This window comes from Sceloporus occidentalis, unplaced genomic scaffold (assembly GCF_023333645.1).
Source record: "Sceloporus occidentalis isolate IW3139 unplaced genomic scaffold, rSceOcc1.0.p SCAF_6, whole genome shotgun sequence".
NCBI lineage: Eukaryota > Metazoa > Chordata > Lepidosauria > Squamata > Phrynosomatidae > Sceloporus > Sceloporus occidentalis.
The window spans coordinates 70,458,816-70,484,376 of NW_028316986.1; the positions used below are offsets into that span (position 1 = coordinate 70,458,816).

General features: G+C 40.2%; 1 protein-coding gene across 1 annotated transcript; it reads left to right on the top strand.

Moving 5' to 3' along the window:
* The first annotated feature begins 4,341 nt into the window (after window positions 1-4,341).
* LOC149310905 (sulfotransferase 6B1-like) lies at window positions 4,342-24,931 on the top strand. The gene is made up of 7 exons (XM_089528417.1): window positions 4,342-4,543; window positions 9,016-9,161; window positions 13,604-13,693; window positions 16,846-16,969; window positions 19,450-19,544; window positions 22,176-22,332; window positions 24,730-24,931. The coding sequence occupies exons 1-7, from the start codon at window positions 4,342-4,344 to the stop codon at window positions 24,915-24,917; spliced, it is 1,002 nt and encodes a 333-aa protein (XP_089384543.1). The 3' UTR covers window positions 24,918-24,931.
* The last annotated feature ends 630 nt before the right edge of the window (window positions 24,932-25,561 follow it).

Below are 25,561 nucleotides of genomic sequence, written 5' to 3' on the forward strand. Positions count from 1 at the left end.
ACATGCCCAAGCTCACCCAGTGGGTTTCATGGCCAAGCTGAGAAACAAACCATTTCCACTAAGTCATATAATTATAACAACAAATCTTCTCATGAAAGGATTGTCGACTCTTTCCATCTTTGTGTGTAGATCATTCTAACCACTATTTATCCATCAAATTATAGATCTGAATCCATAATCTTTCACAAGTCTACCACATGGGGCAAAAAAGGTTCCTTTTTTTAATGACACTTCCAACACAGATGTAAGTCCCCCTTTTTGGTGGGACACAGAAGACTATTCTCTCACTTTTCTGTTTAGTCCCATAACACCCCTCTGCCTTGCCACTGCCAACTCCAGGAGGGGCTCCTACTTCTGTTTACCAGGGGAAGTGAAGGGAGGTGATTCAGGTCATGAGGATCTGGCTACTCTGAGCTCCTGGGGGATGGAAAAGGTGGATGCACTAATCTGAACCATGTGCCATCCAGTAAGTAACAACAGCATGGGCTTCTCCCAGAGTTTGACAGCTGCTGATCCGTAGGAGGACATGGAACCATGGAGCTATGCACACATCTGTCATCTTGGCCTGTATGTGTTCTGAACATATTTCAAACGTCTGGGCTCAAAAATCTTCTATATTCAGAAAGGTATATTTTCAACTCTTTTTAATCTGGCTCATGAATACAGCTAATACTGGCCAGAATCCAGTTAGGGGTGTGCAGACACATAAATGTGATTTACATGCTCATGCCTCCTTTTCTAGGCAGAGTGCAAGCTGTTATTCTGTAACTCTTTGTGCAACATACAAACCCACCACCACCACCCTATGCACCCACAGCTGTCAAGCCCTGGGGGAGACTGCTGCTGCTGCTGCATATCAGTGGCAGGGAGGAAGTGGGGAGTAGTTCAGACAATGTAGCTCCAATAGCCAGTATGGTGCATTGATTTAAGCATTGGACTGTGACTCTGGAGTTCAGGATTTGATTTCCCAACTTTGCTATGGAAATGTACTGGGCAACCTTGGGCAGGTCACACACTCTCAGTCCCAGAAAACCTTGTGATAGTTTCTCTTTAGGGTCATTGTAAGTTGAAAATGATTTGAAGACACATAACAACAAGCTCCAAGGGAAGGGATAGGTGACTGCACTTCATTTATGAATGCTCTCCCATTTCTTCTACCATGGAAAAGTTCTGTGGATTTTCTGGACAAGTTTGTGTCTGATAGTCACAAACTGACCCCAGAGCAGAAGTATTTCACTTATAACGCACACACACATGTAATAATAATAATAATAAATAAAATTTTTATTTATATACCGCTTTTCCATGGTGATCAAAGCAGATCACAGGTCCATCAAATACACAATATATCTATACAATTAGTCATAATATCAATACAGATAAAACCGTGAGTACATGTGTAATTAACAGATATTCTAAAATCACATCTAAAAACATACACACATTAAAAACACAAACATACACACACACACACACACAAATACACACACAAATATCTTAAATCAACAAGGACATGAATGATAATAATCCCTCTGCCTCTGCTTTTCACAACTGAGTTTGTTTCTATTCCCATTTTGTATTTACATCTCTAGACATTTTTACTCACTTTTTTGAAATTTATAAAGGGCTAACATTTGCAATCCCCAAATTTACTGCATATATAATTTATAATTGTTTTGCATTTGTTTACATCCCCACATTAGACCTTATCACATGTAGGGGGGGTTACAGCTCAGATCCACAGTCACTCCTGTTCTAGCAATGCAAAGCGTGATGTTTTTTCACACCAGATCCAGAGACACTCCTGTCTAGCAATGCAAATTAAGGTTAAAACATGATGTTTTACCACACCTGGTTGCCTTTATGTTGCCCTTCTGAATTGAGGGGGAAGCAAAGTCAGTTCTATTCCAAGCAAGTCATGTGATGCAGATTCAAGCAAAGGAGAGTGAGTGCACATTGTATTACCACACCAGAGCATACTTTGAGGGTTCAAAGATTTGAATCAGCAACCTTGCACATGCTCAGTGGGGCTCTGGAAGCTGCCCTCCTTCCCTGCCTCCTCCTTAGCTGTCATCCTTCATCGGGATCTAGGAGAAGGCAGGGGACGACGGGATTGGTGGCAGGTTGAAGGAGATGAGCAGATCGGGGTCTAGAAGGACACAGGGGATGATGGGATAGGCGGCAGGGTGAAGGAGGGGAGCAGATTGGGATCTAGGAGAAGGCAGGGGATGATGGGATAGGTGGCAGGGTGAAGGAGGGGAGCAGATCGGGGTCTAGGAGGATGCAGGGGATGATGGGATAGGCGGCAGGGTGAAGGAGGGGAGCAGATCTGGCTCTAGGAGGATGCAGGGGATGATGGGATAGGTGGCAGGGTGAAGAAGAGGAGCAAATCAGGTTCTAGGAGGATGCAGGGGATGATGGGATAGGCGGCAGGGTGAAGGAGGGGAGCAGATAGGGCTCTAGGAGGATGCAGGGGATGATGGGATAGGTGCCAGGGTGAAGAAGAGGAACAAATCAGGGTCTAGGAGGATGCAGGGGATGATGGGATAGGCGGCAGGATGAAGGAGGGGAGCAGATTAGGGTCTAGGAGAAGGCAGGGGATGATGGGATAGGCGGCAGGGTGAAGGAGGGGAGTAGATCGGGGTCTAGGAGGACGCAGGGAATGATGGGATAAGCAGCAGGGTGAAGGAGGGGAGCAGATCGGGGTCTAGGAGAAGGCAGGGGATGATGGGATTGGTGGCAGGCTGATGAAGAGGAGCAGATTGGGGTCTAGGAGGATGCAGGGGATGATGGGATAGGCAGCAGGGTGAAGGAGGGGATCAGATTGGGGTCTAGGAGAAGGCAGGGGAAGATGGGATTGGTGGTAGGCTGAAGAAGAGGAGCAGATCGCGGTCTAGGAGGATGCAGGGGATGATGGGATAGGCGGCAGGGTGAAGGAGGGGAGCAGATCCATAGAAAGGAATGGCGTCTGATAACACATTAACTTTACGACGTGAATGCACATTGATGGAAGTGCAGTCACATCGGAACTGAGCCGGAAAATCCCCAAAAAGCTCCATGTGATGTACTCTCCTGAGAAATAGATTTTTGTCCATCAGTGGGATTTACTGGGATCAATCTCTGGCTGCAATACTTCCAGGCTTCAAAGATCTCTTATGGTTGCGTATTCTCAGAATGTATGTGACTTAGGACATGTGTTTCAAGACTATACTTGATAATATCACTGGTTAATGGACTATTAAAAAAAAATCTTGTGTTTACGTTCTTCATTGAAGATGCACTGTAACTCCTTCCTTCTTTCATTCCATTTATATGGCACCTTTTTTTCTAGTGTGGGATGCAAGGCAGCTCACAAAAAGAACAGGATTGTTTAAAACCTGACAATAAAATTTAAAATATTTGCTTCCAGGCGCAATACAAGGTGTTGGTTATCACCTATAATGCCCTAAATGGCTTGGGCCCAGGGTACTTGGAGGACCGCCTCTCCCCATACAATCCGCCCCGCACTCTCAGATCGGGAGGGAAACATCTCTTAAGAGTTCCAGAGACTAGGTATATTATGTCTCGGAGGGCATTTTCAGTTTCGGCCCCTCAGCTCTGGAACTCTCTCCCTTGTGAGCTTCGTGCAGTCACGTCCCTTGACGGTTTTAAGAGCGATCTAAAGACTTTTTTATTCCGCCAGGCATTTCCCCCATGAGCCTGCTGACCATACTTTCCCCCCTGGCTATGCAATTGGTGTATGTCATCTATTCTGCCACTTGTATGGGGATGTTTTTATAGGGATTTTATCTGGTTTTAGTATATGATGTTGTATGGGGGGTTGTATTTTGTGATTTACAATGTTTTTACTGTTGTATTGTTATTATTGCTGTTCACCGCTATGATGCTTGGAATAGCGGTATATAAATAAACTATATTATTATTATTATTATTATTATTATTATTATTAAAGTTTTAGAGATCATCACTTTAAACTTTTGCTCAGTTAGTCTCAAAGGTGGTACAAGATGCCTTTGCATACTGACATTTCATACTCACATGGCTTGTCTATGAAATCAGTATAAAATAATTCAAAAGCATACAAATGTTTTTTAAAAATAGAGCACAGACCTCCTCTATGGAGGCTACTAGTAAGCAATTACTCATTAAAAGCCTACTTGACTAAAAAGTTATTTGCCTTCTTGACAGCTAGGTGCTGATAGGACCAGAGCATGTGAAATTCAGAAACCAAACCCCTGTGTGTGTATGAGCGTTTGATGATTTGCATATTGGTTTATTTAGGAGTAACAGCTCAGCTCTTAGCCTCACTCTGTCTAGGTGCATAGGCTAGGAGATACAGAGATGACCAAGTCTTGGAAAAGTTCTGTGGATTTTCTGGACAAGTTTGTGTCTGATAGTCACAAACTGACCCCAGAACAGACGTATTTTACTTATAAAGGTATTTTGTTTCCTGTAGCTGCTTGTAAACCTGAAACTATCCAAGCTCTTGAAACCTTTGAAGCCAGGGTTGATGATATCTTCCTGTGTGGATACCGTAAAACAGGTGAGTAGCTATGTAAATGGGTTGTAAAATGTGGCTTGTAAATGAAGTTAGACCATGGGAGAAAATCACCATCATATTTAGATTGGCATTTCAATGTTGTAAAATTAAATGTTGGTGTTGTTAACATTATTTATATCTTGTCTTTTCTCTCAAAACTAAGGGTCATAGTGGCTTACAGATTGAAACAAATATAATATACCTAAAACATACAAAAGCTAAACATTCAAATGTAATTAAATTGTTAATAACATTAGCATATTTTAAAATGTAACATTAAAAAGAAAAAAATGTTTCAAAACAATACAATTAAAATAAGCCAAAAAAACATGTTTAAAAACACTGCAAAGAAATTCAGAACCCAGGTTGGTGTAGTGGACTGAGTGTTGGACTAGGACCATGGGGATGGGAGAGACCAGGGTTCGAATCTCTACTCATGGAAACACACTGGGTGACGTTGGTCAAGTCACACTCTCTAGGCCTTAAAGGAAGGCAAAGGCAAACCCCCTCAGAAAAAAATTCTGCCAAGAAAACCTCATGATAGGTTCACCTTAGGCTGCCGTAAGTCAGAAATGAATTGAAGGCACACAAGAAGAAGGAGACAAAGAAGAAGAAGCAACAGCAACAGCAGCAATCACAACAGAGTAAGACCTTTATAGGCCCTAAACACTTAAACAATATTGGTGCTCCCTTGTATATCCAATTCTAATATATCTAATATATCTAATGAATATATAGTCAGCCCTTCTTATAAACAGATTCAAGCATCTATGGTTTGAAAATGTTCAAAAAAAGTATAAATTTCAAATATCAAACCTTGATTTTCCAATTTGTATAAGGGACACCATTTTGCTATGTCATTATATTTAATAGGACTTGAGCATCCATAGGTTTTGTTATCCACAGGGGATCTTGGAACCAGACCCCAGCATATAACAAGGGTCCACTGTATACGCCTTAGAGAACGGTATGACAGTTTACTAATTACCAGATTCTAATTTTGTTGTATTCTCAAAATTAATGTATATCATTAATCTCTATTATTACTTTTATTATTTTTATTTTTATGTATATGTTTATATAATTTTTTCATTTATTGTGGCAGCCTTGTTTTTTGTTGTTTGTTTGTTTGTTTGTTTTTTGTTTTGTTTGTTTTTGTGAAACCTGGTTCAGCTGCTTCATCTGCAGTTTTGCACTATATGGTCCATGATAAATCCAGCAATGGAAAATTTCTGTGGTGTCCCCCTTCCCTAGATGCCCTAAACACATGCTTATTTTGCTTAATGATTAGTCGAGCCCTGACTACTACTGATAGTACTACTACTAGAAAAGGAAAATGTCCTATCTTCTATTCCCTTCTGCAGCCACTGGTACCTTACTACAGTCCTCTGCAGAAGCATAACAGAACATCATATTTCTGCCCCCAGCCCAGTACCAATACCTATGGAGGAAATGTGCTGAAATGACTGAAGCACTTGAAGCAATATACTTCATGAGCTGTTCTTTACAGTTTAACTTTACATGTCTTGAACCAAACTGAAATTTAGAATCTTCTTAAATTTAAAATTCTTAAACAATCTTGTTCTACTTAGAAGAAACAGTTGCTCAAAGAACTCATTAGATAAGAAATGTTGCTCCTCATCCTGGCTTCCATTAAATGTGGGTGGATAGATGGGGCATGTTGCCAAACCAGCTGAAAGCCTACTATTTTCATCTTGCTGTGCAGAAAGCACAAATTGTGCTTTTCCTCAGGCGATTCCTATTCACTTAAAAAAGAACAACAAAGTGATATTTCTTACCATATGAACATTCTTGATTAGCAGTCAGGAGTAGTAGCCAGCATGTGATGGCAAACAGCATAACAGCAAAGATACAATAATAATAACATGGTGGAACATAGTGCTCTGCTAGCATGACTACATGGACTTTCCTCATGCCATAGCTATGCAGCATGCAACTAGCAGTGTTGTTCCTCACCATCTACAGCAAACTATACCCATTCTTTTACACCCATTGTTGCCCTGCTATTAAAAAAATGAAGCTGCTAAGGACTATGTCCTAATGTCTAAGTTTAAAGTCTCCTCCCCTTCTTTAATAAGAATTTTATGTCACTAAGACTATTGTAGAGAAAAGGTAATTTTGGTTCGAATCCAATTGTGATATCTGTGAAAAACCCTTGGTGTATGTACTTTAATAGACATTGTGGAAGGAGATATGCAACACCTTCATGAACAACATCCCACAGTGCAAATATATTTGACAGTCCCAGTATAACCTCCCACAGCTAAGTAGTGGCCAAGGGGGCAGGAAGGCACATGAGCTCTTCTGGTTGCAGTTGGGAAACTGAAAAAATAAAAATTGAGGATTAGTGGCTAAGGAGGAGGGAAAGTACCTGGGCATTGACTGGCTACAGTTGGGCACCTGGGGCAAGGACAGTTGTCACCTTCCCGGATCTCTGATGTAAAACATACAGGGTAATGCTGAAGGTCTGGAACAGCAACGAGGGCTATAAGTAATCTCCATCTCCAAGTATGCATACCTTCTATTTTTAACACATACACCCCAAAATACTTTTAATCTCCCCCCAAAAGTGATAGGTTACCAGCAATGGAGGTGGAAGCAGGGACATGGAGTTGGCCACACCATGACACCACTATTGCTGCTGATAACCCATCTCTTTGGGAGTCACTGGCACCACAAAGAGATGTATAGTAGTGGCATTGGTAGAAACAGGGAGTCAGACCCCAAAGAGATGGGCTATTAACAGCAGTGGGGCTGATTTCATGTTTCTGCCATCAGTGCCTCCTCACTGCCTCCCCATCTGCTGTTTGCCTTTCCTTCCTGCCAGGTAGCTTCTTCCAGGCTTATGGCAAAGGGAAGTGAGGGAAGGAGAGAAGTCCATGCCCCCCAAGTCCCAGTGTGTGCAGAAGGAGGCACTCACTTCACTCACTGTTTTCTCTGTGCACTGAGCTGCTCTTTACCCCATGCCTTCAACATTTGGGGAACAGCAGCATTATTCCAATTAGGGTGTCACCTGGTACGGCCTACACACACCCCAGACACCCCTAGTGAGGCTCCTGGATATGCAGCTTAGCAAGTAGTATTTAGAATTCTCAGAGAGCTCTAGTGCTTCAACAAACTACAAAGCTCAAGATTACACTGGATGCAATCATATAAGATAAAGTAGCTTATCGCACACATTATTTTTCCCGTTATGGGAACAGGAAGGGGACTCTCAGGGCCATGCACCACCAGGTAAAAATGTATTTTATCACACAGCAAATTGTCCTCAAAATGGCCCGTTCCATTCCGCAGCACCAAGCCATCCTCATTCACTGTTGAGGAGCATTAAATGTTCGGGTTGGAAGTCTTCCAACGGAGCAAAATGGCACCCCTCAGCACTGAATGGGGATGGCTTGGTGTCATGGAATGGAACGCAGCCATTTTGAGGACAATTTGCTGTGTGATAAAATCCGTTTTTTCCCTGTCGTGCGTGGCCTCGAGAGTCCCCTTCTTATTCTCATAATGGGGAAAATAATGTGTGTGATAAACTTCAAAATGTCATCATGGTATTATGTGTAGCGTAAACTGACCTGTAGTCTTTCTCTTATCTTCCTTCCTGCCCTCAACAGTAACAGAAAGACAAGGCAGCATGGAAGCTCACAGGGAATGTGTGATATTCCTCCTCCAGTCCTCCTTCACCATTTTGTGAGCCCATAATCCTGTAACAGGATTTATCAAAGAAACATCAGAATATGTAGCTAAGGAAACACAAATGTCTCCTTATGCATAGCCTTCGTCATTGTAACACATTACTTTCATACTTTGTGCTGATTTTCCCTTTCCCCTTACACATAGACACCCTTCCCATTAAGAAAGTGAGGACTGAAAGAACTCAGGAGTAGTGTAGCCATGGGCCCTCCTTTAGAGACCACAGGGGAATCCAAAGCAATAGAAAGTAAATTGAAGAAAAAATGTGCACCCAGTTTGTGGATCCCCTGAACCATATACATGGACCCCTGGCTAAGAACGTCTGCAATAGTGAATTTTCTGATTCTTTCTCATTTGTGTCCTTTCTGTCTATTTATCACTCCCTCCTCTCCTGTTGCCTGCTTCTGTTTTGCTCTATGTTGTTTTTCCTTTTTTGTTTATCCCATCAGCTCTTCTTCTCATCCCAGTTTCCCACCTGAGTTTGTCTAATTTCAGATCTGTATGTCTAAGAAAGTATACAAGAAAAAAGGGATGATACCAGGAACTGAACTAGTCATCTGAATGGTGCAATGAGATTTTTTTAAAATATATTGGATATAGTGTATTATTTAGGCTTTGCCCCAGGCAGCAAAATGTCTTGAATTAGCCCTGATGGTAGAAATTATAATTGAGCTGCAGGATCCACAGATGCAGAGTTTTAAGTAACAACATGCCACGAACAGTAGCCTCAAGCATGTATTCCACCCATTTTTCATCTTTTTCAGGTACCAACTGGGTTGAACACATCCTAAACCACTTGTCAATCACAGCTGCAAAATATACAGAAGAAGAAGTGGAAGAGAGAATTAGTATTGCAAGGGAATTAGCCATAACACCACGCCTTGAGTTTGGTGATCCAGACAAATTCAAGGTTAGAGTGGCTCAAACAATAATGACTCTGACTATAATAAATTTGAATGTTTAATCTGTCACAAGACACTTTGTTGTTGTTTGAAAATATCGAGCCCGCTTTCACTTATGTGCAAAGCTATATTGCAAAAGGTGTGCAGAATCAGATTCCCAAGTTGGAAGAGATTGTCTGTATTCTCACATGATAACTAAAGATGTGTTCAGAAGTGGGATTTCTCTCCTACTTGTGCAGAAAATTCTCTGTGTGTGTGTGTGGGGGGGGGGGGTTGTACAAAACAACCATGTGCAAATCTTGCACAGAATAAGTCCTAACTGTGAAGATTTTTACCAGCCCAGAATTCTTTTTTTCTTTTCTTTTTTGCTCATTTTTCAAATATTTTCTAAAATTCTTTCCATCCCTAGATCTGGGATGGGGGTCCTGTAACTTTCATAATTAACAGACCCTGGAGCACAATGAAGTACCATAATGCTACATTAAGCCAGATGGAGGTACATGTCCTCCCTCTCCTTCCAAACTCTAACTTTCTGCTTCAGCTATCCCTCACAATAAGGTTATTGCCTTGCTGGTGGAGAGCAAGGGAAGGGGGCATAGCTGAGAACCTAGTCCTGTTCTTGTTTCTGGAAAAATGACAAAAGCCCTGACCAAGATCTAAACTGGCAACCCTAGATTTAGGGTACTGAACAGGTGGTCCTTCTACATCCCAGAGTGATTATCAAGGAAGAATTCTTACAATAACAAGTCCATCAACCAGGGAGAAGGACATGGTCCTATCAAATATCATTTCCATACTGTTTCCAAATAACTTTTATCTGGAAGTCAACCTCTTTATGAAGTAAGTTTTTTGAAGCATCGGACAATAATACACTCCCATTGCTTATTGTGAAAGCTCTGTCCTATTTATTTAGCTTGGATAGAATCACTCAATGATGATGTTGCAAGCATGTTCACTATTTTCACTACATTGGCTTTGGCAGTGAGCTCAGCTGCAAAAGTGATTATTAGCTATTATATCATTTATTTTAGACTTGTTAGTCATTATGTGTAAGCAGGAAGCAGGAATGAACATATGGGATAATTGGGAAGGGCTCCTGTTCAAACATAATAATACCTGAAAAGATATATTGTCCCAGTAACATTACTAAATTAAGCTAATTGTTTTGTAATCTGAAAAACTGGAAATTATGTTATGGCTACTCTCTGAAGAATTTTTCACCATAAAGGGAACAGAAATGAAATAGTTCAAATGACTGTAATGCTTTCTATGCAAACTTGTGAAGGAGCAGTTGTTGGATATCTGTCAGATATGTTGCTTTCAAAATAAAAAGTTATCTTGCTTTTGGGGAATACATGACTAGAAGCTTGTATGGTATCAGTGTGTGAGTTAAACATGAGAAATAGTATTTATTTACTTATTGCATTTATAGTCCACCTTTCTCACAAAACAGAATTCAAAGCGGCTTTCACTTGTGCCTGTAGATAGAAGCACCACAGCAGGCATCTTTGCAGCAGGTATCTTGGGCAGGGTTTATCTGTGTGCCCCAGAGGTATAGCATATCATTTTTCATGAAAGTAAAACAGTTTAAAATTCACTGTTGTCCACATGTCAAATAGTTATATAAATTATTATAATGCACAACATTTTCTCTGGAAACTTGAGGAGGAAGCCTTCATTTGAAATTCCTTCCAAGATGTTATTTTCAAAAACACAGATTGTCAAATTTTCTTTTAGGACCAGTGCTTGTATGCTGTCAGCATTAGCTATATTTCAGAGAAAGAAACTGGCAAGTCCTCCTCTTGCCTAGGAAAAACCTATGAAATTTGTGAGGTTGCCATAAGTCAACAGGCAACTTGAAGGCGCGTGCACGCAGTGCGCACATACACACACACACACACACACACACACAGACACCAAACATTCAGCAGTCTGGATCACACATGGAAAGTGGGAATAAGCTAGAATGTATGTGTACATTCTAGCTGTGTTAAATCCTACTGAGCTTTGGTTAGGGTGGTGTGTGTTCACCTGAGGCAAGTACTTCTCAGTATCAAACACCTACCCTAGTACTCTCTAAGGCACACCAGCAAAGCATTTGATGTATTTCACATTACATTTAAATTAAAAACTATTACTCAAATGCCTCACAAGAGACCACATAAGAATGCCATAGTCCTGTGAACAAAGTATCTTAGAATAATATGTGCAAGCACATACACTGTTCTTCAGAAGGGCCCAGGGCTAAGGCAGCTATAACTTCTTCTGATAGGCTCTGCCAGGTACTGTTTTCATACTCGATAAGTTGGCATGAAAAAAGTTGAAACACATGAATTATTTATAATGTTCATTTCATAGTTTGCTAGAGATATAAACATGTCACAATTCAGGCTCTAGCCACCTTGTGAGTGTGTGTATGTGACTTCAAGTTCCCTGCTTTCAACTTATGGTGACCCAATTAATTTCATAGGCTCGTCTTAGGCAAGGAATACTTAAGAGTTGGTTTTGCCAGTTCGTTCCTCTGAAGTATAGCCTGCAGCATCTGGTACTAATCAGCAGTCTCCCATCCAAGTACTACCCAGGGCTGACCCTGCTTAGCTTCCAAAATAATACAGAATCTGGTGCCTTTAATGTATTTAGGGCCCCATACAAACTGGCTAAAATAAAACTGCTTCAGGTCACTTTGGAAGTATGCTGTTTAAATGATGCATGCGTCCTAAGAGTTCGGAAGCCTCACCAAAGCCAAGATACAGTCCTAAGGATACACTAAAGATACACTCCCAGCATTCCATACTCTGACCCATTCTTATCATTTACCTTATTGCATTTACTGCTCATCACCATACATAACCATACTTTACCACAGTTTCTCAAATAAACACATTTTTTTGATCTGCCTTGGTCCAGGCCTGAGAGGGAGAGAAGAATGCTGGACCTGATCCCCTCCCCCCCTCACCATTCCCTTCTCCTTTTGTGTCGTGTCTTTTAGACTGTAAACCTGAGGGCAGGGAACCGTCTATTATCCCCTCTGTTGTAAGCCGCTCGGATTCCCAGTGATTGGGCGGTATATAAATAAATCCTATTATTATTATTATTATTATTATTATTATTATGAAAATACCATATATTTTAAAATAATAGTAAGATAAGAAAGGTACTGGATTTATGAGAACTACAAAATATGTTGTTTAGTCAATGACCTGCTACAACAAACAATAGCAGCTGTGCAAAGTTTAAAAATCTGGCTGTAATTGTGGAGTTCGGATTAGACTGAAGATGTGTTTCTATATATGCTCAGATCTGACAGGAACGTGTTTGGTTTTTTGTTTTGTTTTGTTTTGTAAGACTGGCATAATAAAAATTGAAGCTATCACAATAAAAGAGGCAATTCAATAAAACATGGCTGGCTGTTTCCACATTATTTGCTTCACAAGAACATAAACACTGTTGGTAAGGAGTCCTAACTCTTCCTTCCAGGGGTACCAACGGTGAAACATTGGCAGGTTACATACCGCCGAGAAGCAGCGCTCTCCTGCCACCACCGCTTGCAGCATCCAGGAGCTGCAGCTGCCACACCGCGCGTCTCCCGGACGCTCCGAGGAAGGAGCGCGGAAATCGCGCTTCTTCCAGGGCTGGAGAAAAGGCACACTATGTGCTGTGGCGCAGCCTCAATACGTCACAACCGCGCCGCCTCGTGTGGAGGCGGCGCGGTCGTGATGTAATCATGGCGGCAGCCATGTGGAATGGCCGCCGCCATTTTGTGCGCGTGGAGCGCGTACTAGGGTTAGGGGGATGTGGAAGCACCGCCCCTTCCTAACCCTAGTACGCGCTCATCGCGTACTTTCTGGTGGTCTGTAAACCGCCATTGTATTTTGCTAATGAAAATGCTTTCCTGAATTTGGGAGTAATATGTTCTGCAACTCGAGGGCAGTTAACAACAAAAAAGTTCTGCCAAGCAATTGGCAGGCACAAATGCCTCCCAAGACAATATTGCTCTTCCCAGTTTACCATCCTCCAACTGTGTAACTTTGGGTTTGGCAGCTCCTATGTGCCTACCAAGGTTTCTGTTCACACATACTCATTTCCATGAACATTTACCCCTCCATTTACTGTCTTTTTGTACTAATCTTCCTGTTTGTTTTCCTTCCCTAGTTTTAATGCATGGATTAATTTTATTACTTCTATCGATCTTTTCATTTACATGCCAGTCCTATTAGCACTGTGCAGTAATGATAACTTGCTAAAGGAACCAAATATGTCTTTAGCTGTCCCCTGTCTTATATGTTTCTCAAAGGTACAGAAAAATGATGATAGCAATACTGAACAATCACACACACACACACACACACACACACCAAGATAGCGTTAACAATAGATGATATGGTGGTTGCAATGTTTTGAATTTATTACACTTGTTTGACTGTGGTGTTTATTTCTTATTTTACTACAGAAGATGGAAAAACTACCTTCCCGAAGAATCATTGTAACTCATCTTCATCCTCACATGCTGCCTACGTCTATTTTCAGAAATAAAGCCAAGGTGAGTGCATATACAGTGGGCCCTTAGTATTCCTGCATGGATACCAAAATCTGTGAATGCTCACATCCTATTCAATACAATGGCACAATAAAATAATGTTCCCTATATAAAATGGCAAAAGCAAGATTTGCTTTTTAGAATGTATATATTCTTAAAAATATTTTCAAGCCGTGGATGGCTGAATCTATGGATAAAGACTACACAGTGCTGACTATAGCACTTTGTGCTGTGGTGACTTTAATGTAATACAGGTTGAATTTCCCTTTTCTGAAATGTTTGGGACCAGAGATGTTCTGGATTTTGGAATATCTGCATATGCATAATGAGATATCTTGGATATGGTATCCAAGTCCCATGAAATTCATTTATGTTTTGTATACAACTTATTAAGATCCAGATCAAGATGAAGAAGAAATAAAAAGACATTGGATGCAATGCACAGTTATATAAAAGAGATGAAAAAATGGATTGAAGATATGAAGATGAATTCCAAATTCTAAAAAGTTAGATGGAAGCTGCATTAAGAGAAATTGGGAAGAATAAATCATCAGGAATAGATTCAATTCCAATTGAACTGCTACAATACAAACAGACAGAATCAACTCTATTGTCAGCTAATATGTGCCAACCAAAATGGGAAGCAAAACAGTGGTGAACAAACTGGAAATGACCAATATGTGTGTTCGCAGTCTGGGGGTGCTCCTAGACCCGTCGCTTCACATGAGAAATCAGGTGAATGTGACAATCAGGAGCACCTGTTATCAGCTTCGGCTGATATGCCAGCTGCGCCCTTTCCTGGAAGTAAAGGACCTAGAATCTGTTGTACACTCACTGGTAACCTCACAACTTGATTTCTGTAATGCTCTCTACATGAGGCTACCCTTGTGCCTAGTCCAGAAACTTCAACTAGTGCAAAATATGGCAGCCAAGCTGGTCGCCAGAAAAACTAGGAGTGACCGAATAACACCCATCCTAAAATCTCTTCACTGGCTGCCTATTAGTTTCCGGGCATAATACAAGGTATTGGTTATAACCTTTAAAGCCCTACATGGCTTGGGTCCAACCTATTTGAGGGATCGCCTGCTCCCATATAATCTGCCCCGCACCCTCAGGTCCTCTGGGAGGAATCTATTGCAGCCTTTAAAAACCAGACTGACTGCTACCTCCCAGAGGGCCTTCTCTGCAACTGCTCCCAGACTATGGAATGGCCTGCCAGACGAGATCCGTCAAATTGCCAGCTTAGACAGCTTTAAATAAGCTGTCAAGACGGATCTCTTCCAGCAGGCTGTTCCTGAATAAAAGTGTCTGGCCCCAGAATGATTGCCCCCCACATCATATATCAGCCCCCAGCTCTGTCCTCATTATATATATATTTAATTCTGTTTTAATAGATATTTTAATTGTAACATGCTTAATCCTGTTTTAAGAGGGGGAATTTGGGACACTATTGTTGTAAATGTGTATTTTAACGTGTTGTGAGCTGCTTTGATTGTCTCGTCACAGAAAAGCGAGATACAAATAAAAGTTTTATTTATTTATTTATTAATATACATCTTCATCCACAAAAAAGGAGAAACAAAGGACTGCAACAACTATAGGTCCATAGTGTTAATTTCCCAGATCAAAATCCTGGAATCATACCTCCACAGCGGCTGGAAGCTGCACTGAAGCCATGCTCTGGTCCTTTGGGCCAGAGCAAAAAGGAGCTTAGATAATCTGACTCCTGTCAGCCCTTGTGTGCATGTCCTGCCTTAGGAGTGGGCCATGCAGTCAGCAGGGTTCAGAATCACTTCTGGCCAGAGCGGACATGGGCCACTCTTTCCCACTCATCTGCTCTCGCCCTAAGTCTCTGTTGTGAGAGGATGTATGAAGAGCCTGGGGAGGATGGAGTGAGAAGAAAAACTTTCTATTTTAACACCATCTAGGTCTCCCAACATGTCTTTGGGCCAGCATGCCTTCTCACATGTATAACTTCCTAGTACTCCAAAGGTCATTGTGACCTCTTTAAAAATGCCTGATGTTAGATATGAAATATGAAAACATTAAACCTCCTATTTGATGAGAGAGATGTAGGGTACGCTAACACCTATTTATCCATGGACTTGTCTGGGACAGTAAAACAGTATTACCAGAGTACATGAATACAGAATCTTTCCTAGTTCCCAATTTGTGGGGCATGTAATTGTCATTACTACTTAATTCATTTATTTAGTCTGGAAATGCACACACAGAAAATATCAGCAATGCATGGAGAAACTCTGTAAGAGATAGAAATACCAACAAGATAGGGAAAGCTTTGCAATTAAACCAATGTTAATCCATGTTGGGAACAGTAAACATGCTTGATAGACATCCTCTTTCATATGCATCAGGTCTGAGAGTGTGACAGAAAAATCCATCCTAGCCCAGATCTCAGTACCAGAAGAGCTGCCACAACATCATAATTCTTCTATCAGTAGATGTTTTACTTAATTTATCCCAAATTAGGTCCCTCATTGGGAGAAAGGTGAGATATAAATTAAATACAAATTGATCATAGCTAACCGAGTCAAATGTTTTATGTGCTGGTGACTCAAATGAGATAAAAGAAAAAGTGATCAGTTATGGAAGAATTGTAATGAAAATTACCTGCTTTTCTGCATTCGTGATAGATGAACAAAGATTGGCCAAGTTTGTCTGCCTGATCCCTTCTTCACCATAGTAAAGATTCAGGCCAAACACAGCACTTTATCACAATGTGGGGAAATTATCTGTATTCATGTGGAAGGATAAAATAGTCAGATGTTTACATCCCTATTGTCACATCAGGTGTTTGCTATTCTAACACAGTAAAACTGGCATGTTTTTCAGCAACCACAACAGGCTGTTATGATCATCACTGCTTGCAATCATGATCACATGTTGACTATCCTACAGGGTGGGGTATTATAAGAGGCTACAGACTTGGGTATTATAAACTTAGCAGAGCATTTTGCAATTTTAAACTTAATTTGAAATATGAATACAATTAATAAAATGACAGTGTGAAACTAATGTTCCTTTCTGTGTTTTACTCAGACTCTACTGAATTATAGGTTTCATTATTATTATTATTATTATTTTAAAAAATGAGTATAACATTTTAAACTATGATAACTTTCTTTGTGTCTCAGGTGCTGGTACTGATTCGAAATCCAAAAGACACAATGGTATCTTCTTTTCATTTTAGAAACAAGCTATCTTCCTTTCCAATGTCAACATGGGATGAGTATTTCACAGATTATATGAATGGAAAAGGTACCTCTTCAGTCTTGCAGCATATATTATGCAGTGTTTGTTTGCTTGTTATTTTTTAAAGGTTCATGAATGGATTCTGATAGTAAATTGAACAATTTATTTAATGAAACAGTGGCAGGTGAACTCTAACATAGTAGTCTAGGGTTCCACACAGAATAAGCAATTAAACCAATTTTATATAGAATTATTTTTAAAAAACACAGACAGTGACAGCAACAAACGGTTATGACAAACAAACTCAGGGGTGAAACAGATGAGCAGGAAAAAGCAGCTTAAGCTGCCTTTTCTGAAGCTGCATTGAATCCCCAACAACTGCACCTCCCACTCCCAAGGTGGCAGGAGTGTACATGTCATGACCACATGGCACAGCTTCAAGCAGTGCTCCTGGGTACTTTTTTTTAAAAAAAATTGTTCACCCCACCATCCCTGCACACCTTTGCAGGAGTGAAACAAGTAACTGCCACCCCATTGGCTGGCCATCCCTGTGAACCTGTACACATTCAGATGTGCAGCGCTCCACTGGGACAGGGCATGAGAGCAGAAGCCTGCCCATGCAGATGCAGGAAAGATACACTCATGCCCCCTTCGCTCCCTCTTCACCCCATGCCACCCCATTGTCTGTCTGTTTTGTGTATGTTGTACTCATGTCCATGAGAGATGTAATGTTTTCTCTTTTGGGCATTGCCACCCACCACCACTTTGGTATGGCAGCTGCATCCCTTTTAAATGTGCTCCTACAATGGGGCATTTTCGTGCACAATTAGGGTTAGGATTTGGAAACAGCACCCCTTTAGACCGCCCTGGTGTCAGTGCATTTATATGTACATGCAAAGGTACACACTTTCCAGAAAGAAGCAGAAGAATCCAGCTCCTTTTTAGTCTGGCTTTTTCCCCCATAGCGAGGGTTGGGTATGTTTTCTGGCCGGCTTCAAGGCATGCATCATATCAATGCCCTGCCTTGAAGCCAGCCAGAAACCTGCTTATTTGACTGTCTGTTTCATCCCTAAATTACCAATAAGGAGCTAGTACTATTCCCAAACTATATATGCCAAACTTGTTCTTTGTGTTTCATGTCAGTGATCGAGGTGTTATCACATCAAAACATCATGTCAAGATCTTTTGGGACATGAATCAGAATGCTTTGTACATGTTTAATGTAAATTGAAATGACTAGAAAATGTTTTCCACATCTAAGTAAAGTATTTTCTTCAACATGGCTGCATTGAGGCCTTTTGGTAACTTTCTGATTTTTCTCCTTCAGTTAGCAGAATAACTAAAGCAGATTTCTAGATTTGGGAGGTCCTTCACCAATGTGGAATGTTCAGTTGACAAGAAGTAGCAAAATGTTTATGATATCAATTACAGTTGATATGCCAACTGTATCATTTCATAGAGAATTAGGACTTAAGCTAAATACTATGATAACATGGGAATATCTCTATGACCCCCAAATTTCAGCTGTTCCACTATGCATGTGATACTGATACTTTATAAGTATTGCTAGTTTTGTGTGGGCTAAATTCAAGGCCCTGTGTTTGAGCTTTAAATCCTTGTTGCATGCATGTACATGCACTCACCCCATTCTCACCACAGTCACACTTGTCAGTATAAATCAGCTTATACCTGTTTGTAGTATCACATCACCACACATCTTCTCAATCACATGACGGCCATAATCACACTTGCGTCCTGACTCCCCCTTAACCCTGCCTCTCTGCCCTATGCCCTATCCAGCATGCCCTCTAGGGGTTATTTTTATTTTAATTTATTTTTACTGTTTCATGCAACTCCGGAGCATTACTCGACAGTTTGATTTGTGTTGAGGGGGGTGTTTTAGAGAAGAATTTTAAAAAGGTAATTAGACTGCCTGGGTGAACCTAAAATAAAAAAGATAATCAAGCTACTGATGGGGAGGGGGAACAAGGGGAGAGAAGGGGACACTGACACCACATGATCGCTGATAACCTGACTGCCCCAGGAGAGACATTTTGCACCTGGGGACTTGTGCTATTGAGAGCTTCTTGACAGGTTTTCCCCATCAATAAAAAGGGACACCCTAATTGTAGTTAGGGGACAGACCAGCTGTCTGACAAATATTGCCAAAGCCACTTTTTTCCAGGTCCAGTTTAAAATCTGCAAGTAGTAATCTCCTCAGATACAGCTGCCTCATGGATGTGAATGCTAGCACATTCAAATAATATACACATATCAATGAGTTAAAAGTTCTCAAGAAATCTCCCCATAGAAATCTTTCCCAGATTTCTATAGAAAACTTAAATCAGTTTGTTGTGGGAAGCAACACTGTTTCCTCTACTGAGGATAATGTTTTGAGTTGAATTTTGGTTTATTCACATATGAAATAATATTGAAAGTTGATCAGCACCTGAGCAGCACTGGTGAGAATTGTTTCAGTTACTTGAAAATGCCAGGCTCCAAAGCTATAATGTCATGCAACTCACTTTTTTATTCTTTTTCTTCAGTGTCTGGAGGCTCCTACTTTGACTATGTCAAAGGATGGGACAAGTACATTGATGACGAAAATGTTATGGGCATCAGTTACGAAGAGCTGAAAGAGGTGATGTTAATATTGCCTTCTGGAGTATGGGAATCAAAAATACTTTCTGAACTACTGGAATGGTTGCAATGAAAACACATCTCAAAATCATGAGAATGAAAGCAACAACCAGGTTTGATCAACCTGGCCTGCCTGTTGACCTGTTCATCATAGCAAAACAAGCAAATGTTTATTTATTTATTTTTTTAAAAAAGAAATTTTATTGAAGATTGTAACATTTAAACATTTAACAATACATTTGACATTACATAACACATATAAGATAAAACAAGCAAATGTTTATTAAAAATCCTGGTACACAGGAAAGGACAGATATTTCACTGCACTGTAATTCATTCCTAAGGTGAAAAATGGGTTTCCATTTCTCCATTACTAGGAAAGCCAGTAGGAAAGAATAATCCCATTATAAGTCAAGTCAACGTTTATTGTACTAGCCAAAGGCCATGAAAAATGAGCTTATCAAAAAGCATAAAACATTTAACATTTAAAACAAAAGGCACAGAATACAAAGGACATTTTAAGTAAATTTCATTTCTATGGCAAAAGTCTATATACATTTCATTTTATAACAGTTTATCTCCTAAATCTTAGTGATGAAAATTGATTACATGTGTTCTTTTGTTATGAACAGGAAAATACCCTAAGAGGTAGTTGGACTGTTGAATATAAAGGCTTAAATCTAAATTTTAGACCCAATGACAGTAAACTAGGTAACTGAAATAATAGGAATATGGTAAGTGAATAAATTACTTGGTTTGGATTTAGGCCCAATTCAGTTGTGACTTAGCTTTGATTAAGTACAGACACTGATGATCCAGTGTGATTTCTCTTAGTACTTTCAAATGGATATTTGTTTTTCATATCAGCAAATTAAAGTGTTTTGAAGGTCTATTATAAGACTTTACCCCCTTTCTTAAACTTTGCAGGATAATTCTTTGAAGAATTGGTTCCTTCAGTCACATATTACAACATTAAAATATCAAAGATTTTTGTGAAAAATCTATGTGATGGAAGAAATCTGGGATCCTTCTTGGAGGGCCTAAATCCTTATTGGATTTAGAATGCAAAGTTCCTATAAAACTAGCATACATTTTAAAAAAATTTACAAGTCTGTGTAATTTGTATGCTTCTCAACTGGAAAAAGATATGGTAGAATGTGACCGAATACTTAAAAGGGCAACCAGAATGATCAAGGAGTTGAAGTAGTTAAAGAGGAAAGGTAATTGTCAGAATTACTGCACCCCTGCCTCTTGTACATGAACCTCTTATATATGAACTTCATTACTGTGGTGAGGCATAGACACACCATTCCATGTTTACCTATTTTTTCAAGACTGAAGATAAAGCAGCTCACATGTTTTTCTTCAGTTTTCACAGACGTCAATAGATTTATCCAGCCAAGCAGATGGATTTTAGGAATAATCATGGAAAAAGTTCAGAAATCATAAGAATATGCTATCATCTAGTAGCTATAATGGGATACATATACCATGTAACCCCTGGAGTGATTTGGAAGCCACAAAGCCACTGGATAGAACTGAAGATGAATATGTCAATGACTTATCAATGACTTGGAGGAAAAAATTGGGGGAATACTTATCAAATTTACAGATGACACCAAATTAGGAGGAATAGCTAATACTCCAGAGGACAGGATCAAAATTCAAAATGACCTGAATAGACTAGAAAGCTGGGCCACAGTTAACAGAATGAACTTCAACAGGGAGAAATGTAAGGTACTGCACTTAGAGCGAAAAAATGAAATGCACAGATATAAGATGGGGGACACCTGGCTTAAGGAGACAACATGTGAAAGGGATCTAGGAGTCCAAGTAGACCACAAGTTGAACATGAGTCAACAGTGCGATGCGGCAGCTAACAAGGCCAATGCGATTTTAGGCTGCATCAATAGAAGTATAGTATCTAGATCAAGGGAAGTAATAGTGCCACTATATTCTGCTCTGGTCAGGCCCCACCTGGAATATTGTGTCCAGTTCTGGGAGCCACAATTAAAAAAGGACATTGAGAAACTGGAGCGTGTCCAAAGGAGGGCGACTAAAATGGTGAAAGGTCTGGAAACCATGCCCTATGAGGAACGCCTTAGGGAGCTGGGTATGTTTAGCCTGGAGAAAAGAAGGTTAAGAGGTGATATGATAGTCCTGTTTAAATATTTGAAGGGATGTCATATTGAGGAGTGAGCAAGCTTTTTTTCTGCTGCTCCAGAGACTAGGACCCGGAGCAATGGATGCAAGCTGCAGGAAAAGAGATTCCACCTCAACATTAGGAAAAATTTCCTGACAGTAAGGGCAGTTCGACAGTGGAACACACTTCCTCGGAGTGTAGTGGAGTCTCCCTCCTTGGAGGTCTTCAAACGGAGGCTGGATGGCCATCTGTCGGGGATGCTTTGATCTGGATTTCCTGCATGGCAGGGAGTTGGACTGGATGGCCCTTGCGGTCTCTTCCAACTCTATGATTCTATGATTCTATGTCTATGGGTTTTGTTTTTATTCTGTCTGTGTCTCCCTCGGTGTAACATTTATTTCATAGATATGCTATTTTTGCTATGTAAGTGCCCCAGCACTGTGAGATTTTGAAATGTTTGATTTACTGTCTTTTCCTTATAAATTATAGAACCTAAATTTAGGAGTACAAAAAATTGCTAAATTCTTTGGGCTTTCCCTGAACAAAGAAGAGATTGAAGGTGTTGTGGAAAAGAGCAGCATTGATGCTTTGAAAAAGAGAGCCCATGAAACCCATGGATTATTTGGAGCCATTATTTTCAACAAAGGTAACTTTCTGGGATGAGGGCAAGAGGGACAGTAGATTATTCATCAGAAGTTACTTATTAAGGATATTTGTACAATGTAATTTTTTCTCTTCCTGGGATGGTTCATGAGCAAGCTTTTGTAGTTTTATCATTTTCCATTCACATAATGCACACCTTATTTTGTCTAAGCCAGTCTTCACTCTCTTAATGTTTGGTAAGTATCTTTTTTCATTCCAGAATAGTTCAGGGAATTTATCAAACATTGTCATAGTACTATGTTTTGCATTGGTTTATTTCTCAAGTGGTAGGATATTTATAGTGGGAGCCAGCATGGTGTAGTGGTTGGAATGCTGGACTAGGACACTGGAAGAGCAAGGTTTGAATCCCCATCATCCATCAAAACCTACTGAGTGACCTTGAGCATGTCACACTCTCTCACTCTCAGAGAAAACAAGGGCAAACCCCTCTGAACAAATTCTGCTCCAAATCCAATTATTATTATTATTATTATTATTATTATTATTATTACCCGCTGTTCAGCCAAAAGGCTATCAGAGCTGCTTACAAATTGTTAATTAGACATTTCCCTGCTATCAGACTTACAATCAAAAAAGACAAGACACAAAGGAGAAGGGAATGGCAGTGGAGAAGGGGGAAAGTCCAGCAGATCGTCTCTCCCTCAGAGGCCTGGAACAAGGAAGATGGACTGGAGGAAGGGCCCTTCTTCTTACTCTGGTTAGGCCTGATGGAGGCTGGAGCTGACCTGCCCTTCTCTCCCTCTGGATGATGGTGGATGGAGGGATGGCCTTCTTCTTTTCAGGCAAAGCCTGATGGAGCTGGCTTTCCCTTCTCTCCCTCTGGATGTTGGTGGATGGAGGGAGGGCCTTCTTCTTTTCAAGTAAGGCCTGATGGAGCTGGCTTGCCTTTCTCTTCCTCTGGATGGTGGATGGATGGAGGGCCAATAGGGTTGTGTCGCTTCAAACCAGAAATGACTTGAAGTTACACATCAACAATAAAGGCTATATTAGATTTATTGGATATTCCATTTATTTGTATGTGTATGGAATAATACTTTGGTGTTATGTCCTCCCACCTTCCTGCTGCATCCCAAGGGCTTTGACTTTCATCATTTGATATTTCTAGTCTCTGAAGAGGTAACAAGAAGGTTGTACAGTACTGGCTTCACTTGCTGGATAAGAAGAATGCTGTTTGCCCATCACCCTAATAGATGGTGATGATTCCCCAACAATCTGTCCCATGTAGTAGGTTTAATAAAATTCTCCATTTTTGTATATCATAATGCCTGTTAACCACAACACTACTTTTTCAAAAGTAGCTTGTGATGCAGCAAATATTTTACAAACTTAAGGATTCAATCTCATTCACTTTTTTAAAAAAAGTTGTGTATGTTCTTCTCAGCACCACTTTCTCTAAAATGTTTGGCTGTGGATGCATTGTAATGTACCCTGTGTCAAAACCTGCACTTATTTTTCTTTTCAAAAAAAGAAATAGTATTGTCATGATAAAAATATAAAACTGAATTTTTGAGAGAACAAGCTCCACAATAGGTGTTGTTATTGTTTTTATTAACAGCATAAATATTTGTTGTCTTTCGGTTTACATCTTTGGTATACCTTTGTTTGGCGAATCTGACATCTTTTTCTTATAAAACAATAGCAACAACAAAAGAAATAACACTCATTTAATTCTTGTGGTTCAGACTAATTTTTCATTTAATTTATATAGCCCTTTATTGAAATAATCAGGCAGGCTCAGATCCTAAATGTTGAAACATAGTGTAAGAGACCAAGGTCCTCTCTGTCACCACCCCAGGGCTCACTGTTGTGATGAAGCAGCCTTACCACCACCACAGCTGTTGTCTTGCTCTTGGAAGGCAGGAAGGATGGGAGAAGATGGGGTTATCTCCCCAGTCTGAGGACATCTTCCCTAAGATCAGTGGGGTCCTCCAGAGGTCTCAGTATATAATACTATACATTTTCAGGCCTCATTTAAAGTGCTGCTTTTAACTTGGCTCTGTATTGCCTGGATGTTATCCTTATCGCATACGTACTACTTTCAGACATCTTCCTCCTCGTGCCCCTACCAAATACCTATGGGCTGAGGCTGGTGACCAGAAGGAAGAGGGTCTTTTGGATAGTGATACCATAGTTAGGGACCTGCCCGCCAACCCCCAGATAGCGTCTTAGTGCTCTTTTCAGTTTTAGTGACCTAGACGTAGTTTATGTTGATGTTTCTGCTTTCAATTTTTTAGTTGTTTTCTACTGTATTTTACTGATGTATTTGTTTACTGATGAATTGTTATGTTATGTCATTTGTTATGTCATACAGTATAAATACAAAAATAAATATGTATTAAAATTAAATATATATTCCCCCTCTCCAAAAAAATTTCTGCAGGACATGTTGGTAACTGGAAAAGCATGTTCACTGAATCTCAAAGCCAGGCAATGGATAAAAAATTTGAAGAGCATTTAGCTGGAAGTAAACTAGGAGCAAAAGTGAAGTATGATGTTTATGGGACTGCACATTGTGAGGCGGGAGCACCACCTTTTGAAAATATTCCTGTTGCTAGAAATGGATCCTGAAATATGTCTTAACTTTCTGCCTTGTGTACCGTATTTGTCAAAATATGGTTATTGTAATACCTGGTTGGCCAGTTGGACCCAACCATAAATCTTATTCATATATTTGATTTTATGTTTCTGTTTTATCATCTGTTTAATGCGTGCCACTCATGGAACCCTGGAGATTCCTCAGGAGTAAAATAAATAAATGTATATGTCACTTTCTCTGTGAATTTGCAGCATTTGTTGTTTCTTGCTTTCATTCAAAAGGAAAAGAAAATCTCTAATCCTGGTTGAACAAGAGATACAAAACTCTATTCTCCTCAACCATTTTGTGAGAAAGAAATATCTGCTAACCCTCCCCTCATTGTTTCTAGATAAGAAATTAAGGCATAGCTATAACTGATATCTAGTGAAGCCCTTCTAGTGAAAACACCACACTCACCCCAAAGCTGGTGTTGGCAGTCTCCATGATATACAGCTACTTCCTGGAAGGATTTGACTTTGTTCCAAAGTACCCCTGGGGTTTTCAGAAAATGCTAGAGTGCTTCAGGTGCTTTTGGCCATGTGGATAAGTATGGACAACTCAATTCAGCCTCCTGGAGATATCCAGTCATGTGATCAAGGGAGTGGGTCACTCTACCCCCTCTTCATTGACCACATGG

What these genes read in the sequence shown, in the direction of transcription:
- LOC149310905 (XM_089528417.1), top strand. Translation starts at nt 4,342, where the DNA reads ATGACCAAGTCTTGGAAAAGTTCTGTGGATTTTCTGGACAAGTTTGTG. An exon ending in GTGATCCAGACAAATTCAAG is followed by an intron (nt 9,162 to 13,603) that starts GTTAGAGTGGCT and finishes ATTTTACTACAG; the next exon opens with AAGATGGAAAAACTACCTTC. An exon ending in GTTACGAAGAGCTGAAAGAG is followed by an intron (nt 19,545 to 22,175) that starts GTGATGTTAATA and finishes TATAAATTATAG; the next exon opens with AACCTAAATTTAGGAGTACA.